Consider the following 18,678-nt stretch of genomic DNA (forward strand, 5'->3'; position numbering starts at 1 on the left):
CGGAAAAAATCAATATTATGTTTATATATCAAAACCCTATTATTATTAACCCTGAAAATAACAGTAGATATTTCTCCATTATTTAATATCTAGATGTTATTATATATAAAAACATTCCTCTTGAATCACTCTACCTGTTACAAAAAACCGCATCAAAATCCGTTGCGTAATTTTAAAGATTTAAGCATACAGACAAACAGACTAAAATAGCGACTTTGTTTTATACTATGTAGTGAAGAACTTCAGAGATCTTATCAAATCTAACATTAATCAGCCTTGTTATAACTAGGTATGTAAGGTTTGCATTCATTTAGTAGTAGGTATATTACTGCTTTACTACCATTTTTAAAGTAAAGTTTACAACTTCTATTTACTAAAAAACTTAACAATTACTTAAAACAAAATTATTAAACTTTAAATATCTAATGTATTAAGTAAAACCTTTGGCTTTAAATGTATATTTTTTCATTCCGTCATAATGAATAAAATATAGACTTAAAAAACAAAACAACGAATACTTAACTATTTGTAAATAAACCTTTTTTCAAAAACAAAATTATAATTATTTTTATTTTAAACTAAAGTTTCTAATACTTGTTATGTTAACATTTGGTTTTAATTGCAAGTTATTTTTCTATAGTAATTAACAAAAAATAACATAAAACTAATCTCGAAACAAAACTTTTAGAATGAACTTTCTGTGACTAAATTCATTCAATTAACCAATATCGGCTCGGCTATGTTCAATTTAAACATGGGCGACACTAAACGTCAAACCTGTCATATATAAAAAGGGCGCTTTTTTGAAATTTTAAAATATTCGCATTCGCATTCGCGAATGTTGAAGATACATATTCGCAATCGCATTCGCATTCGCGAATGTGAAAAATTTAACATTCGTTACATCACTAATATCGATGGTGGCTATGTCAAACTCACAACGGAGTTTGGCAGGTTTTACTTTTTGCTGAAGTAGAATCTGTCGATAAAGAAGAAAAAGGTCTGAAATAGCACGCTGAACGTCGATGTCAACAGGGGGACCGCTAACGAAGGTTGTTAAAAATTCTCAAGAGACTATTCATTAAGATCCTCCGAGTAATACCACTTGAAATAATGTTAGGTACCATTTTAAACCTTTAAAAAGTGGGGGGCTTTAGGTATCGTTAAGTGATCTATCACAAATTCCAGTCAATTAATATTCAATGTTCATTTCCAGTAACAAACCTACCACTCGGAGTAGACATGTACATCGATATCAGAGCATTCAAGGATAAAATGTTCGGCGATCCATTCACGATTCCTTTGCGCAAGGCTGGCGAGCAAGACGAGAAACTGAACCTGACCGCCATTGTTTCCAAAGAGAAAGGAACTTCGGTACAGTTGATATGGTCACCGCCCCTTGGCGATAGATACAAGAATAGGACCGTGATGTATGAACTGCATTACACCAATGCCATGCGCCCTGGGGAACTTGCTAATGGTAAGTGATTGTTTTGTAAGATTGAAATAATTTTTATGGTTTATATGAAAGTTTTAACAATGTGACACACAGTATTAAAGCCCATTCTTGCTTAATCTTAAGTCTAGTTGTAGTGGCAGATTCTTTACGTATAATACATACATACATACATATGGTCACGTCTATATCCCTTGCGGGGTAGACAGAGCCAACAGTATTGAAAAGACTGAATAGCCACGTTCAGCTATTTGGCTTAATGATAGAGTTGAGATTCAAATAGTGACAGGTTGCTAGCCCATCGCCCAAAACAGAATCCCAAGTTTGTAAGCCTATCCCTTAGTCGCCTTTTACGACATCCATGGGAAAGAGATGGAGTGCTCCTATTCTTTTTTCTATTTGGTGCCGGGAACCACACGGCACGTACGTATAATATATGTTAATAATAATGTTCGTTTGTTTTACAGACACGAAGATAGTAACAAATTCAACCCACGTCACCGTGGACGGTCTGAACGCGTGCGAGAACTACGTGTTTGCTGTGGGCATTCTCGGAGGACCACTGTCTAAATTTGTAGATATTGTTACCAGGGAGAATCCTAAGTAAGTCTTACTTTTATTTCCACGCATATTGTTATTATAATAATACATTTTAATAGGGAATTGAATTTCATGTTAATCGTTTTTTAAAAATAATAAATATAAACTAAAAGTTATCTACCAATGGCACCGAATCATCTGACGCCATCCATTAATCATATTAAATCCCGTAGGTAGAAGTAATACAGTTTAAAATATCATGTGCTTGTCAATAAGCAAACGCCTCAACCACTTGTCCACAAGGCCATTCTTAAATGAATAAATCTTTTCAGGGCCCCTGTGAAGAACTTACGCGCTCAGTTTTCTGAAGAACAAGATAAATTGGACATTTATTGGGACGCGAACTGTGATGTGTTACGGGAACCTATTACTTATAAGGTCTGTATTTTTTAATGAGCTTAATGTTTCCACTATGTTCAAAATACTTAGTTTCAAGTCCTGAATAAATATTTCAAGGGAAACCATAGTAAGACTGGTATAACTTAACACATTTTAAAATAAATCTAATGAATTCAGTTGGAGATAACGGAAGAGACGCGTCACAAGACCAGCCGTTACGAGTTGCAACCGACCACAAACGCTTCCTTACATCATACCATTGTGAATTTGCCGCTCGGAGGTCGATACAACATCTGCGTTCATGTACGTATTAACATTATTGTTATAAGGGCTATTTTATCGGGTAGTTTTGTTTACGATGTAACGTCACAACAGCCTGAAGTTTATGTAAACTTTGAAGCTTCTAACATGTTCATGTGATTAATAAATTAATTAATTAGTTATCATCATTATTCGTTTTCATTTAAAAAAAATAGTTTGGTTAGCTTTTGTTGGTATTTTTTCAGCGTAAATACCAACAGCGGAACGAGTTCCATTTGGAGTCTAAAAATATCGGTACATACATTTCTATGGATTGACACTGAAAATCCGTTACTGGCACGGGCACGGTCGTGTAACAACTCCATAGCTATTATATGTAACGATATTTTTTTTTTGTTTCCATGGAACACGTCTCGGGCACTGCCTTGTGTAGTGTAAACCTTAAGACCATTAATAAATATATTGTTTATTTTTTCCCAGCCGGACATCCCCGAAGCCCGGCCATCGTGTACGGCGTCCCGCGGCGGCGAGATCCCCCCTCCGCGCAGCGTGCTGGCGTGGCAGTCGCCCAGCGGACACGTCATGGTGGACTGGCAGCCTCACGCCGACCGACACGAGTCAGTATATATAGTCTAGCTTTAAGTTACCGAAGCCCGGCATCGTGTACAGCTCATCCCGAGGCGGAGAGATTCTCTTCCTCGAAGTATTATTTATTTTCCTTCTTTCATTCATCTTTCCCTTGTCGTTAGTGCCAACCTATCGTTATATCCTCAACTCTGAGAGGTTGAGAGTTTTGGTGAAGAGCCCAGGGTGCGCCATTGATCATGACCCTGGATTTCTATACGAAGCGACTTCCGTCTGACCTCCACAATCTTCTCAGGGACAACTTACCCATATTTGATCAGGGCCACTACAATCACGTTCAGTTGCCCAAATGAACAGGTTACCTTACGATCCTTTACCGTAAGAGCATTGGTTAGCACCCTAAACTAAGGAACCTTACTCAGAAAAGAGTCATTGTTTCATGGCTGAGGTAGAATTTTAACGCTATAAGAGACAGTTACTGTTATTTTAGCTAGTTTTTGTTAAAATCTTTATTATATATTTTTTTTAAATCAGGATTTACAACTAAAATTTCTTTTCTCAGCCTTAAATACCAAGTCATAGTATCGGGCAAGGAGATCCCCGATGATTTGATCCACACTACCGAAGACATGACCACTGTGACGGCGGATAGTTCGCCGGTTCTTATCACCGTGCCACAGGGCACCACCGGCCCGTTGTATGTGGGAATGCGAGCGGTTTCACCGGGAGGGTACTATAGTGACATCACTGAAGTGCATACTATCAATATGGAGGGTAAGTCGAGGTTTATTACCTTTTTGCTCTGATTTTTGTACTATGGAAATTTAAAAAAATATTTTTTAGAGAATGCCATATATCAGAAAAACGGCCAGAGTTTAAAAAGCATTTATATATCGTTATAGATCTGTGAAATAAATTGTTAGATTTTTTGTTTTGGTATCACACCTACGATAAAAGTAAGTGCACTTCGTCTGTGGTAACCATGCACTATCCTTTGTCTAACTTACTAGATATGAGGTTTTTTTTAGTAAAATTTGTAGAACATTATTCAGGTAATAAGAAATAAATAAGTGTACCAACTGAATATTGTTTTAGCTGTAAAACTTTCCTTTTATAAATAAAATCAATAAAATGTTTCTCAATTCAACCATGTTTTAAAATTCCAGATCTCCAAAGCGAAGAGCAATCTATGACTGTGGCTAGCACCTGGTGGATCACCACGCTATGTATACTGGTCGCCGCGGCGGTGGGCGGGGCGCTGTATGTAGCCTTCCGCCAGCGCCGCGCTAGGTTACTGCTGCACACTACCCGATACGACAACAGGAGGGGTCAGGCTACTATCGGAGACCATGGTCAGTGTTGTGACTTACAGATTTTTTTCTTGTCACGGTTTCAATATTCTTATTTAGGTTCATCAACATTTATATCTTTTAATGCAGCAATTTCTCTTGATTGAGCGATACACAAACCAATAGTTGTATCGCAAAATACATGGTTTGGTATCATTTTGAGAGAAATAAAGACATTATTGGAAAAGTATATGTATGTTTTGTTTATCTTAGGACCTTTGTATAGCGCGACTGTGTATTACATTTTTATATTCATGCATAAGTGGAATGTAATCTTAGATAATAATTGATGCTCTTTATAAAGAAGCATGTCTTGCGCTCCATATCTTTATTGATAAATTATTTAAATATAAAAACAGAAAATGAAAAAATACATTTAAAACTTAAATCTATTAATTTAAGTAAAATTATGATTATAACATTATCCTAAAAATATTAAATTAGTAAATTTAATTTCAGACGACGACGACGTGCCTCCGATCCAAGGTTTCTCAGACGACGAACCGTTGGTCATCGCCTAATCATCTAGAACAATGTGATTTTATTATCATATAAAGATAACTGACGTTAAGAGGATATTTCCAATTTTGAAAAGAGATGAGAACGAAGGAAACAGGTAAAGCGTGCGTAGATGTGTTCTTTTTTTTTAAGACCAGAGTTGCCAGATGTTCTTTATTTAAAACTCTTTTTCTTTACTGACCAGTTCTCTTCCTTATATTATTTTTTTTGTGTTTTAATTCAAAGAAGCCCGACTAATTTCGTTTATGAAATAGAAATATTCTTTTACGTCAGTTAAACATTTATGAATTTTAACGTGATCTTGTCATACCTATATGTAGCTATTTATTTTATCGTTGTATTTCCTTTAGAATGTTTACACATTATTTCACGCGATATCAATTTAACTTTGATCTAATTCAATAGAATGAAGAAAGATTGTATTAATACGAAAGTATATTCCTACTTGATTATAATATACCCTCGTTTATTTCATATGCTAGATAATATTGTTCTTATAAGATTTTTTGATTTGCCGAATAAGACTTTTGATAACTATGCCTACAAATACAAATTAATTCACTTTCCCAGTTAAAAGTCATATAAAAGATACAACGATAAATAAATTCTTTAGTTTGGGATAAATATGGACATTCGTTTGTGTCCGGAGTATTATTATATTACGTTATGAAATTTGTGTTAAGATGTTTATGTGCCTGTGTTTTACTTGTCTCAATTTTGTGGAATATGAGAGGTTTGTGTTAGATCATTTTTCGCGATCCGCGTGCGTGAACAGAGGATTATTCACGTGTGTTGCTAAAGGAAATGTTTTATCTTCTCCCTCTTTCTTTTTCAAAGGTTAAAGAGGAAAGTTGTTGATAATATCTTTATTGCACAAAAGTTTACACAGTTACAAAACAAAAAGAGTACATTATTTAAAGAAGTCTACGTCTTATAAGCGTTGAATGGAAATATAATTTCTTTAATTTCAGAAACAATTTTCGTACGTAATATTGATACCAAATATTTTGTGAATTGTAACTAAATACTGGATATTTGGCAATTTTTTATTGTAGTTTATAAGACGCGGGAAATTTGTGAGGAAGGAAACACAGGGGAACTGGCTGTAAATCGTAAGACTTGTTATGTGTTATGTTTAGACTTTATTTGCTTGCTCACTCGATATTTTATTAATAATGACCATAACTATCTCATTTTTGGATTTCGACGCCAAAGATAATAATTTTCTTAAGTACAATTATTCACTAAATCTTAAGTCGAAAACAGCATTGAGTTGTAGATCTCCACATTCCCATTGTATTCGTGAGTAGTATTTTTTAAGGATTAGTTCCTAATAGATAAAAATGTTTAGTGCCGCGTCAGTCATTCGATCATTTTATCGTAAAAGTCATGTATTTTATTTTTAAATTAATTGTGGTTATGAAACAAAAACGTGCATACGAAATTGTAAAATAAGAAAATAAATTATAATTATTAAATATTTCTTTTATTCGAAAACTATATCCTAACAAGTTTGAATACTATGGTTTTTATATGTTGATGTCAACACTGATGGATTTTTTGACGAATTTTTGAAGCTGCCATCTCACGATGCACGATGGAGCCCGAGAAAATTTTGTATCACGTGTGGACTCACCCATCCAAAGTTTATTTTTAAAAATTATAGAGTGATTTACCAAGCTTCCAATAGAGTGTCCAACGCCTGCTCGGGCCAGCCTAGCGTCGGCAGCAGTATGAGAACGCTGTTGCGCCACACCGCCACTCCTGTGGCCGAGTGTTGCCCGCTCATTTCGCACATCAGGGGACCGCCGATGCCGGTCTGTGAAAGATATTGGTTGGTTTCAGATTTAATATCAATAACTAGCTGTGCCCGCGACTTCGTCCGCGTGGAATATTTATTTTGGGAATCATTGAAGGTTGAAGATTTCCCTCAAGGATGAATAATTTACCCCGATTTTTTTCACATTTTCCATTATTTTTTCGCTCCTAATAGTTGCAGCGTGATGTTATGTATCTAAAAGACTTCCTCGATATATAATCTATTCAACAAAAAAAAATTCAATTCGAACCAGTAGTTGCTGAGATTAGCGCGTTCAAACAAACAAACAAACTCTTCAGCTTTATAATATTAGTATAGATTATGATTTTTAAATAGCAATCTTCAAAATCAAAGTTAACAAGCTAATTTACAGAAATTGCATCTTTTGAAGTATCACGTCGTGTATATGACCAACTGCTGAAAACGGACCTCGTGGTGGTTTGGTATCACCGATACGAGCAATAAATATTGTTTACCACAGTCCCCTTGGCTTGAACCTCAGCACAGAACGCGCCGCTGGGCAGTTGACGGTTTTTGGATTGGCTTGAAAGCCTTGCCTTGCAAGTTCGAGTGTTTAGGATCGATGCACGCTGCCAGCGCGATCGACTCCTGATGGCTGTAAAACAAAGAGTTCAAATTATACATATTGTCAAAGTTCATACTAATGAAAGTTTAAGTATATATATGTATAGTATTACTCGATATATTTTTTCTATTTAAAACTTCACACACACGTCACATCTTTGCGTTCCACTTGTGCCCTCAGCTGTTGCGCTTTCGGTTTTGGGGTTCGCCTTCGTAAATTTGTTCCAATTTGTTTCGGCATCCGATTCCTCTTCTCTGGGTCCATTATTAAAAGTATAAAAGTAAAAATGTTATTTATTTTTCTCCGTACAGAACTTGGTGTTCTCTTACAGCAAAAATGGTTTACCAAATAGTACAAAGAAAGGTACCTTGATCGTATCCGCCCCAACCATAGATAAAGCATTCACTATTTTCTTGAAGCTCCCCGAGACATGCTGGTTGCACGTTCACAGTCAGCTTCAGGGGAAGACTCCAGTGCTGGGAAATTAAATAAGCTGGTGTGTACATCTATCTGTATTTACAAAATATAATAATACAGTAATGATATTTTGACTGCACATTTAGTTTACTTAGTTTAATTTAGTTAATCTAGACAATTATTTAAGCGTGATATGTTATCGATGTGAATACTTATGACGGTGAAACTTTATAAATTAAATCATATAAAATTGCGATTGGCATTTCGTTATCCTAAGAGGTGAGGTAAGATTTCATGCTAAAATATACAGTTCTCGTACCAAAATCGCCAAATTGTGAGCCAAGTCATTGGGTTTGTAATGTGGGTGTACAACGGAGGATGCCTCTCTGTACTGTGCGGTCAATTTATCCTTCAGATCTCGCAGTCCAGCGACTACCATTACTTCTCCACTTGACCTCCTGTAGATGAACAAATGTCAGTTATAGCACTAGAGAAACGTAAACTACGTACGCGTTCGCGTTAAGTGGACAGTTGTTTTCAAACAAAAAACACTTTTAATTTAAGTTTAGGTACACTTTCAATTTAACTTACCATTAGTTGTCTCTGTATGACTGCTCTGCAAGTGTTTAGGAATTTGTACATTTCATACAACTTATTTCATTTGCACATTGGAGTTCCCTAAATACCCCCATGTGTAAAATATTAAAATTACACACTCATTACTCACCCATAAATACAGTCGGCTGTACTTAGTGCTGCTCTAGGATGAACTATAGTTGCGTAACATAGAATGAATTGACGCCGCTTTGTCAACACAACGAGTGCCAACCACGGATGCGAACCATTTTCCGAACTGCCTAACTGCTTGCCTATAGAATACATACATCATTAATACATAAAAAAAATTAACAACACGACACGATGCATACGACCCGAAATGCGGTCTCGCAGGCATCAAGAAAATCGCGTTTTTTTTTCGTTTCTCATATTCGTCCTTCGATAATGCGGTCAAAGAGAAAAAAAATAGTAAAAACAAAAGAAGAAATTGTTAAAAAAATCCTTACCATCCCTTGAAACAAAATTTCCCACGACCTTCCCGCAGTTCCTAATTTTTTTTGTATCTTTATTGCGATTTTCCGAATTAGCTTCGATTAAAATCGACTCTTCGCTGCTTTCCTCGACCACGCTCTCAGAAGTAATCTTCTTTGAATTTGAGTAATATTTGTTCTTATTCCTCGCCAAATTGATAAGTTTGAAACCCTGTAGTACTTGAAAGTCTGGGTTCGATTGGAAGCTTATTGTCTGACTTTCAGGGCTGTAATTTTCCTCGGATATAGTGGAAAGTTTCGAGGGCTTTCCGCGTTTAGGAAATTTTGATGTAGTGGTATCTGAAATAACTTCCATTATTAGAATTGCCTATTTTGCATTTCCGATTGGGGTATAAGTGTTTCGATGAATGTATACTACCAAATTTCGATACCTCGGGAGGTAGAATATGTAAGTATGCACACAAAATGTACCTACAAAATGTTCCTCGTAGATAATTGATATATAAATTTATTTGACTCTGAAAAATCTATTTTATTAAAAAGTTGAGTTACTCGGAAAAATAGTAAGACAATACTTACCTTTTCTTGGATCAATCGTGGAATAACCAGGTAAATCATCGTCATAGTTATCATCGTCTTCATATGCACTTCCTCCATAAGGGTCCTTATCATTTATTGACCATCCTGGACGACTGTGATCAGAATATACGCCTAAAAGCCCAGGCCTCGGTACTTCTACTACGTAATCCTCGTCTTGATAACAAGATTTTATTGTACTTGCAGCATTATTTGTACTGGACAATTTTAAATTTGTATTTTTTATATTCCAGTAAGGATCGGTATTAGAATATTCTTCATCATCGTAATCGGTGGAAACTATCTTAGGGGTTGTAACTTTCTTATCTGTTGAACTACTATAGCGCCGTTTCAACAAAACCTCCCTCTGTTTCAAAGCAGGGTTTCTGCCATCGTTTTGTTTTGATCTTTTCTGTCGACTGTAAGAAGGACCAGGAAATATTATTCTTGATACATCTTCTTTCATTAAAGGCAGTACACAACAGATCAAATGGCCATTTGATTGTGATGTCACATCAAACCTGTAAGGAACATTTAAAAATTTGTATTCGAGAGGATATTCAATCAAATCATCATTTCTCCTCCTTTTTAAAAAAAATCTTATCTCTACCCGTGTCAGATTCTAAAATATCTTTTGTACCTTTATAGATAAGTAATATGTTTAAGTTACCGGTAGTTATGCTTGTAGACAATACCATTCTGCTGATAACATTCATATTTCTCCATGTGATTACAGATGTTTTCAGATATATCCATGTTATTTGCTATATATTTGTCTTTATTATTTGAGTGAACCTTTTTTTTAGACACGGAAATTGAATTGGCATTTTTTTTATCATTCGTCGTTAAAAAATCATCTGGAAAATAAAATTTAAATTCGTCTTCGTAATTAGGTAGGACACTGGCCTGCGTTTTTTTAAAGTCTTTAATTTTTTCCGGTCTTTCTGTTACATTTGTATTTTCATTTGAATCGTGGCTTAGATATTCATCTGAAAACATGATTTTATTATCTTCTCTGAAATGAGCCTCGATTTTCCATTTTTCGCTTTTACGATGTTTCTTATCCCCCACAGTAATCGCGTTATCATTGATATTCTCCTTATTGTCTTTGAATATGATTTTTGCTGATTCATCTGTGTCGAATTCATTGTCATCTTCGATTGTCGGGGCTTCAACATGTTTCACGTACGGCAACTTTTCACTTAACCACCAGAATTCACCGCTGATCTGTGCTAAAATTATTTTTGACGTTAGAATTAGAATGAAAGATTTGGCTAGCATTGTCGTCTGCACTGTGGGCAGAATTATGTAAAATGTGCAGTATAATATGATGATACTACAATAGTCGGTTTTATTGTATGGATGCTGTTTATTTGGCGTCGATTATGTCGTTTCGTCGATCGGTGCGTGTGCACTGTGACTCCAATTTGCAGTCAACGATGGTATCGCTTTTGTGTCGGTACAATCAATTGAGGAAAAAATATTGTCTGTTAGTCCAATTTTAATTAAAACGTACCTATAATGTAGGACATATAATAAACATTTAGGTACTTATCAGTCTATATTTAGTTTGAATCGTGAATCAGATGACACAATAATAACATACATAATTAAACTAGATAGAACGAGAATCAATTTCAAAGAACTCTTAAGAGTTACGGTAATTAAATGTTTAATTGACAATGATGGAAAATTGGCTTTTGACATGACAATAGCCTAGCCAATATCCGACCACAATAAATAATAGATATAATATAAATATATACGGGACAAATTACACTGATTGAGTTAGCCTAGAAGTAAGTAAGTAAGAAGTAAGTAATATGAATGCGTTATTTTTTAGGATGAAGATTAGTATAGCCTGGGGGAAAAGGTTTTATTTTTGAGGTATAAAAGGACTTTAGTGCCATAGAAATCCGAATCCATATACATATTTTTTTTAATACAGAAATATATTTTACTATAAGTATGTAGCGAACTGTACAAAAGATGATTATACTCGTAAACTCAATAATACAAAAGCCCCACAAAAAAATTATAACTAACATCCAGCCTGTTGTACCATAAACACTAAAGTCCTTGACACAATTTTGTATGCACCTAGATATATTTATTGAGAATAATTGCTAGGTACGTAATATATTATTTCATATTGAAAAATATTAAGGAAAATATTTCAGAATTTATCTTTACTTAACATAAATTTGGATCCCAAGCACATTCACCTAATAAAAGTATATAGTGTGTTCTACCTGTTTCTGTTCCTCTCCAGATTGTAAAAGTTCACTAAGGAGAAGGCTAATACACTTGGGATTCTTCTTTTAGGCGTCTACCCCGTGAGGGATAAAAAAAATTAAAAAAAATAAAAATAAGACATGATTTGATCATATGTATGTAAAATTAATGATTGTATTTATACCTTACTAATCTGTTTGGGACAGTAAGACTCAGCGGTCAGGTAAATCTGAATAACTTTAGTGAGGAAAAGACCCTTCCTAGTTTTTATATTATTAGTAACAAATATTTTTATGTTTTTTTCTGCATAATTCAATTTCTATAGAAAAGTAAGGTTGTATTATTGCGTAGACAACACCAACGCTCTCAGCTTCAAAAAAGTAATATTAACTTTATAAGCGTTTCACTTCACATACGCATTACTTCCTTACACGAATAAGAAGGTAAGTTAAATGAATCTATTAAGAAGTTCAGGACGATCCGTCGAGCCTGTAAAAACTCACCAACTCGCAAATTGGTTTCGATCGGAACTCCGACTCGAGTTAAACTGATAACTCGCTTGGCAACTTGCCTGTGACTGGGGATTTATATTTTTCTTTTCCGCTTATACTATTTATATTTCAGATAAATGAGAATGCTCACATCGTGTGGAAACCTGCACATTGGGGCCACTGGTTGTGTAACCATGATCCAATATGGGTTAGGTTCACCTGCAAAGGTTGCAGAGATCAGTATGGAGTAACTTCGACTAAAAACTTGACACATCTTATCCAGAATTATTTCAGGCTCCTAACCAGAGGGGTGATGATGAAGTCAGTACTAACGCCTTGTGGAAGAAGAATATGTTTTGCTTAGTAGCGCTAAAGAGTAGTACAGTTTATTCTTTTATAAAAAAGTGTATAAATTAATAAAAACATCGACCAAGTAGTCTTAAATCTACAGATTTATTTATTTATTTAAAATTTTATAAAATGGTTCAAGTCGAAATAGTTTTGAATGGTCGCGTTGTGATTTCTATTGTCGAGATAGCTGCATTGGCTATGCAATTAGAATGCATAGCAATGTCGATTCAGTTTTTCACGTCAAAAAATACCAATTGAAAACAGTTTTTTTCAGGGAGTTGCATCGGAATTTTTCTACCTCAGTAAAAAGACAGAGAATGCTGAATATAAGACTCATTGGAAATAGGAAATGCATTTGCAGTGAATAACGGAAACGGACAAGAATGTAAGCTATAGGTACGTTGTTTACAGGAATGAATAGTTGTAGTTTATTCGCTTGATATTTATTATTAATATATTTCACTACGTATTTTAGGTATTCACTTATATTATCATTACTGATATGGTTTTCTATCTAATTTATTAGTACTTATATTATCTGTAGTAGGTAGACGTTTTACTAATAAATATGAATGACTTAATCTGAAAAAGACCAAGACTGTATGAAGACAAAATTTTGTGTTTCACTAGCTTTCGTTGGTCAGCTATTTAGATAGTTCATACACCAACACCTTCTTTCAATACTTTTGTTTGGTGCGGTGTTTTTTTACAGTTTTAAAAATCCTCAGTAAGACAAGTGACCGGTTTTCACCCATCGTTCGATACAGTATTCCGATAGAAGTTCTACGGAGCGAGCGAGATTTGTGTGGGATTTGCGTGAGAACATCCTGAATGGGCTGCGTTCACACTGCTGCAGTGTAGTGTGAAAGATGTTAGTGTTGATGTAAATGTTATTAGTTAGTAATATTAGAAATGTTACGTTTTAAGTTAAATTAACATTTTACTGCTTTTAGTCCAGGGTAACCGAGAAAAACCGAGATAAACGCTTGGAGGATGATAAACCTCTCTTTCAGGTCGTGCTCTCATATTAAGTATAGATATAAAATAAGATAGAATTCACAATCATTAGTATAAAAGTAGGAAAAAGGATTTTTAAAAAATATATGGATGTATAAAAGCTACTTCAGAGACCTGTCTGTCTATCTGCACTGTCATTAGCAATATGACACGCTATGAAAATACATTATCAAATAATTTTGCACATTTTCCAAATGCAAGCTAACAGAAAATTTCGTCCGCTGAAAACTGAACATTATTCAGTGTAAAAAGCCCCAAGTAACTCGGCAGCCGACGACGAGCTGCAAAAAGGAATATTTTATCCGCTGCCCGCGAGCCAGCCGGGCACAACTCCAGAATACACATTGAAAAGGAATTACAACGATTTATTCTATGGCCATTTTAAATTTATTGGCAGGAACTTGGAATGCAATTAATTTAATATTTTGTTTCGTATTACAAAACAATCGAAGAATTTGGACAGTTCGGAGTAGGTTAGTTATAACATAAGTATGATGTAGTCTGTATGTGTGGCATTTTGGGTAACTGTGTTTTAAACTCAATAAATAAATAAAAATGTAAGTAGCTATAATAAAATATTTATATATTGGGCTTAAAACACAGTTAACCAGTTTGAAAACAACATACTCTTATGTTTTCGTTTCTCTCTCTTCCTTACTTTGGAAGTTAATGTAGGTAGGTAATAATTTTTTAACTGTGGAGTAAATAGTGCTGTGAACCCGTGTTTATTTTGCTTAATCATCTATTTGTAAGTAAAGATGGTTATATCTAAGGTTATAAAAAAATTAAACATAACATACATAAACATAAACATATGATCACGTCTTTATCCCTTACGGGGAAAACAGAGCCAATAGTCTTGAAAAGACTGATAGGCCACGTTCAGCTGTTTGGCTTAATGATAGAATTGAGATTCAAATAGTGACGGGTTGCTAGCCCATCGCCTAAAAGAAGAATCCCAAGTTTATAAGCCTATCCCTTAGTCGCCTTTTACGACATTTGACCATTGTTGTTAGCCTAATAGTTTACTGTTCGTAATATCTTTCTAGAAAAAACATACGTAAATATAAATGCAAAATACAATGTTGTAGTGAAAACACTATATAAAATATTATATTTCCCAACATTTTTTATTTGTTGCTTGGATAATATAAAGTGAAAACACTTTATAGAACACTAAAATGATATTATCAACATTTTTTATTTGTTTGTTGGATCATAATTACACGTCCAGTTGCCTAAATGTGCAGGTTTCCAACAATGTTTTCCTTCACCGTTAGACATTGGTGAACACTGAAACCAATGTACCTATTTACATAACTTAGAAAAAAAGTGATTAGTACATGGACGAGATGGTATTTGAACCTGTACCTCCATACGCGCCAGGAACCTTATCAATTAGAGCACCGCCGGTCTTCTACTAGATTGTGTGAATATGTCATTTTTGAAAACCCCAAATTTTGAAATTGTTACTATTTTCAGGATTCTTCTTTGAGATAGAGATGAAATGAAAAGTAAAATAGAGCTATAGTAATTTTATTTGTCAGTCAGGTATCTGTCGGCAGTACAGATAAACGGAAATGAAAGTGGGTTTTATAATGCGAAATGAATTTCCGAGCACAATAACGAATGACCGGCGCGTGCTGCGAGGCACTCATCGAAAACCGCAAATATTTAGTTTCAATTTGCAATTGTGAATGTTCTATATGGTTGCGTTCAATGATATGTTAATGTAATTAAAAGTTGATTGCGCGTGATATTACTATTTTACCAATATGAACTATGGATTAATATTTATTTAATAACTGGAGTACAACCGCCGCATGACATAACATATATGGAATCACGTTTTAACCCCTTGCGGGGTAGACAGAGCCAAAAGTCATCAAAAGACTAAAAAGCCAAGATTAGCTGTTTGGCTTAATGATAGAATTGAGACTCTAATAGTGACAGGTTGCTAGCCCATCGCCTAAAAGAAGAATCCCAAGTATAATGAAAAATGGCGTTTATATCAGTTAATGCGGGAAATTCTATCTTTGTGTAAGCCTTAGATCTTACAAGGAACCTACATGCCAAATCCCTAGACTCTGCGGTTTGACCTGAACATTCAGTCAATCAGTTAGTCAGTGTCCTCTTTTGTGGATAGGAATACTTATATATAGATAATATAGACTAAATAATATTACGAAATTTCTCCAAGCCGCCCTTTGACTTTATTACGGCAGCATAAATAGCCTCCTTTAGCGTTAAAGATGCACAGTGGACTTTGAAAGTAAAGTGTAATTTACGATGAAGGCTATCTGGCACTGTAATAGTTGCAAACAAAACACAGGCGCTTCTTGCACTTGGTTAAGACGATACACCTCCGGTTATGTTAACAACGACAGCGGTTAATTTCCCTCCATTACGTGTTTCTAATATATGATCATTGATCATAATTTAAGGAGAAACATATAAGATAATATACATATTTCTCTTCCTTGATCTCAATAAAAATGATAGAGACACTATATAATTAAGATAGACTTAGATAAATCAACCGACCCAGATACTGTTCTTACATTGAAAGTATAGATTTTCAAACTGGCAATTTTTTATTGATTTATAGACAACACTGCATATAAAATACGGTATGATGCAGAAGTCATCCAATTATTTGTAGGTACATATAAAGCATTAATGTCGTATTAAGTAGGTATGTTCCTAATACCATTTATTCTTCTCTACAAATACCGATAAAACCGATTTAAAAAAAAGCTGATAATTAAACACTTGAATGATTTTATATGATTATCTGTGTTAATCGCTTTTAGTGAGACCATAACCACAGATTATAAATATATAAGGGACAAATTACACTGATAGAGTTAGCCTCGAAGTAAGTTCGAAACTTGTGTTACGAGATACTAACTCAACGATACTATATTTTATAACAAATACTTATATAGATAAACATCCAAAACCCAGGCCAATCAGAAAAAGTTCTTTTTTCATCATGCCCTGGCCGGGATTCGAACCCGGGACCTTCGGTGTCACAGACAAGCGTACTACCGCTGCGCCACAGAGGCCGTCAATTAGATTTGATAATTGTTTATCGCCACTACGTCCGCCGCCTTATACTTGATGTGAAAACTTCGTCCTGTATAATTGCATTCTGTTCCTATCTGCTGCTCTGAAATTATGCCCCGGGACTCAATCAGTACTGAGAATAACTTTAGGTTTTAAAGAACGTGTTTTAATTACTTTTATACCTATACGATTTGTATAACTTAGAACTATTATAATTAGTAGACTACTGACCTTAACGCTTGGTACACCAAAACACATACCGTAGAACAATGAAAAACGGCCTAAAGAGGACTTAATGCCAAGTCGACAATTATTCAATTAGATTTGATAAAAATATAAGGCACTAGCAGTTCCCCGCGACTCTGCTCTCTGAATAATCTCTGAATAATTTTTAATTTATTATTTTATTTCAACGTCTGAGCTACATTACTGCATAAAAATCCGTTAAGTAGTTTTTCGTGAAAGAGTAACAAACACACAAATATCCACGCTTATCCTAGTGGCATATAAAAATAAAACCGAGTGGCATACTAAGTAAAATACGTTATTTACCACAGAATTTAATCAAAATATGCAAATATTTCAGAAGGTATGGTCAACATCTGTGGTCGTTTATTTTCAACTTATTACAGTCTTCAAGATGTATCACGACATTAAAAATTCAGGATTCCATAGACCAATGCCTGCCGCTGCAGAGAATGTTAAATAGACGATGGTCTTTTAGGGTTGTCGATTCAAACAATTTATTTGTTCAAAAATGTTAGAGAAGATGATCGAAGAGACATGCAGAAGAGGCTATAACTTAGGTTGGTTCTTGGCCTACCCTCTTGTTTACAAACGCTGAGACGGCATATTTCTTTACTTCCCAATCTTCCTATCTTTGAGGTTAACTGTAGGTAGGTGGGAAGATAAGATATGTCTAGTCAATGTTCGCGAATCGACCCAAGTCAAGCAAATTCTTCCGGCTGCCTCTGTCCGCTGTCCTGGTCAGACGTCTCCAAGGTAGTTTGTTTATAAGAAGTCAGGATGCATTTGGGTTTCGTTTAAAATTCTTGTCTATAATCGACTAAATTTAATTGCATTAATGGATAATAAAATGTTTTTAGGACTTATAATATTACACAGCTTTAACATCTCAAATTTTATCAACCATTTTCTTTGGTATTTTGCTCGCTTGGCAACCCTAATGTCGCGGCAAACCAGAATTCTTTTTCTCTTTACTTCGCTGAAAACCAAAAGAGATTTCCACGAGACCTGCGAGCAAAGAGAGGCAATTTAAATTGGCTTTTAAACCCGCTGTTATAAGATTCTATCTCCTTTGATCCCGGGTGTGCGTTTGAGCGTCTAGCACTGTGTAAGCATATTTTTATGTTTATTTCAGGGCTCTATTACTCCTGCCCTGAATTCAAATGTGCAGTTTGTGAAATATGCAAGAGATATTACTGTCGTATAGTTTTATTTCCTCGCTGCTATTGAATTTTTAAAAACCTTAATAATTGTCATATGGTCGTGGTTGTATTGTAATGCAACTTGCAATTACATTGCTAATGCTAAGATTTTTCCTAGAATACGGATGAATATATTTGATCTATATTCATCCGTACTGTAGGTAAATTTAATTGCAAAACATTTTGCGACACCTTAAAATTACGTACATAAAAACTAAAACTTTTAAAAGTTTATTTTTTATGTAGGTATTTTGTTTAAAGGCGAGTAGTCTAGCTACGTTCATTACTACTGCAATTAAACAGAAGTTTAAGGTAGATTTCCGTTATAAAGATGTCATCATCAGATACACAACACGTCAAGTTTCAATCAGGCTGTCAGGGCGATGTAATAAAACCATAAATGATCGTGAATACATGGTGATTACCAGCGATCACAGTTTGGTGGGAACACTGTTAGGGCTCCCTTGGCCCCCATGCAAACGTGAAATATAGCTATTGTGGGATTTCATCC

General features: G+C 34.8%; 2 protein-coding genes across 3 annotated transcripts in view; one reads left to right on the plus strand and one right to left on the minus strand.

Annotated features, from left to right (window-relative positions):
- The window catches only part of LOC106141583 (sortilin-related receptor), a 37,191-nt gene extending 30,604 nt beyond the window's left edge, over positions 1-6,587 (plus strand). For both annotated transcript variants that reach the window (XM_060948281.1, XM_060948282.1), the window contains 8 exons: positions 1,217-1,480; positions 1,924-2,059; positions 2,329-2,434; positions 2,573-2,698; positions 3,137-3,273; positions 3,804-4,015; positions 4,408-4,593; positions 5,050-6,587. In XM_060948281.1, the coding sequence (XP_060804264.1) occupies positions 1,217-1,480; positions 1,924-2,059; positions 2,329-2,434; positions 2,573-2,698; positions 3,137-3,273; positions 3,804-4,015; positions 4,408-4,593; positions 5,050-5,111 (1,229 nt within the window). In that variant the 3' untranslated portion in view covers positions 5,112-6,587. The remainder of the gene's footprint in view (positions 1-1,216; positions 1,481-1,923; positions 2,060-2,328; positions 2,435-2,572; positions 2,699-3,136; positions 3,274-3,803; positions 4,016-4,407; positions 4,594-5,049) is intronic.
- Positions 6,588-6,781: 194 nt separating this feature from the next.
- LOC106139422 (uncharacterized) lies at positions 6,782-10,960 on the minus strand. Its single transcript, XM_060948350.1, has 8 exons — positions 10,227-10,960; positions 9,560-10,077; positions 8,996-9,319; positions 8,659-8,800; positions 8,251-8,389; positions 7,882-7,990; positions 7,405-7,544; positions 6,782-6,928 (listed from the first exon to the last, which is right to left on the minus strand). The coding sequence occupies exons 1-8, from the start codon at positions 10,835-10,837 to the stop codon at positions 6,782-6,784; spliced, it is 2,130 nt and encodes a 709-aa protein (XP_060804333.1). The 5' UTR covers positions 10,838-10,960.
- Positions 10,961-18,678: the final 7,718 nt, after the last annotated feature.

Source organism: Amyelois transitella, chromosome 15 (genome assembly GCF_032362555.1).
Source record: "Amyelois transitella isolate CPQ chromosome 15, ilAmyTran1.1, whole genome shotgun sequence".
NCBI lineage: Eukaryota > Metazoa > Arthropoda > Insecta > Lepidoptera > Pyralidae > Amyelois > Amyelois transitella.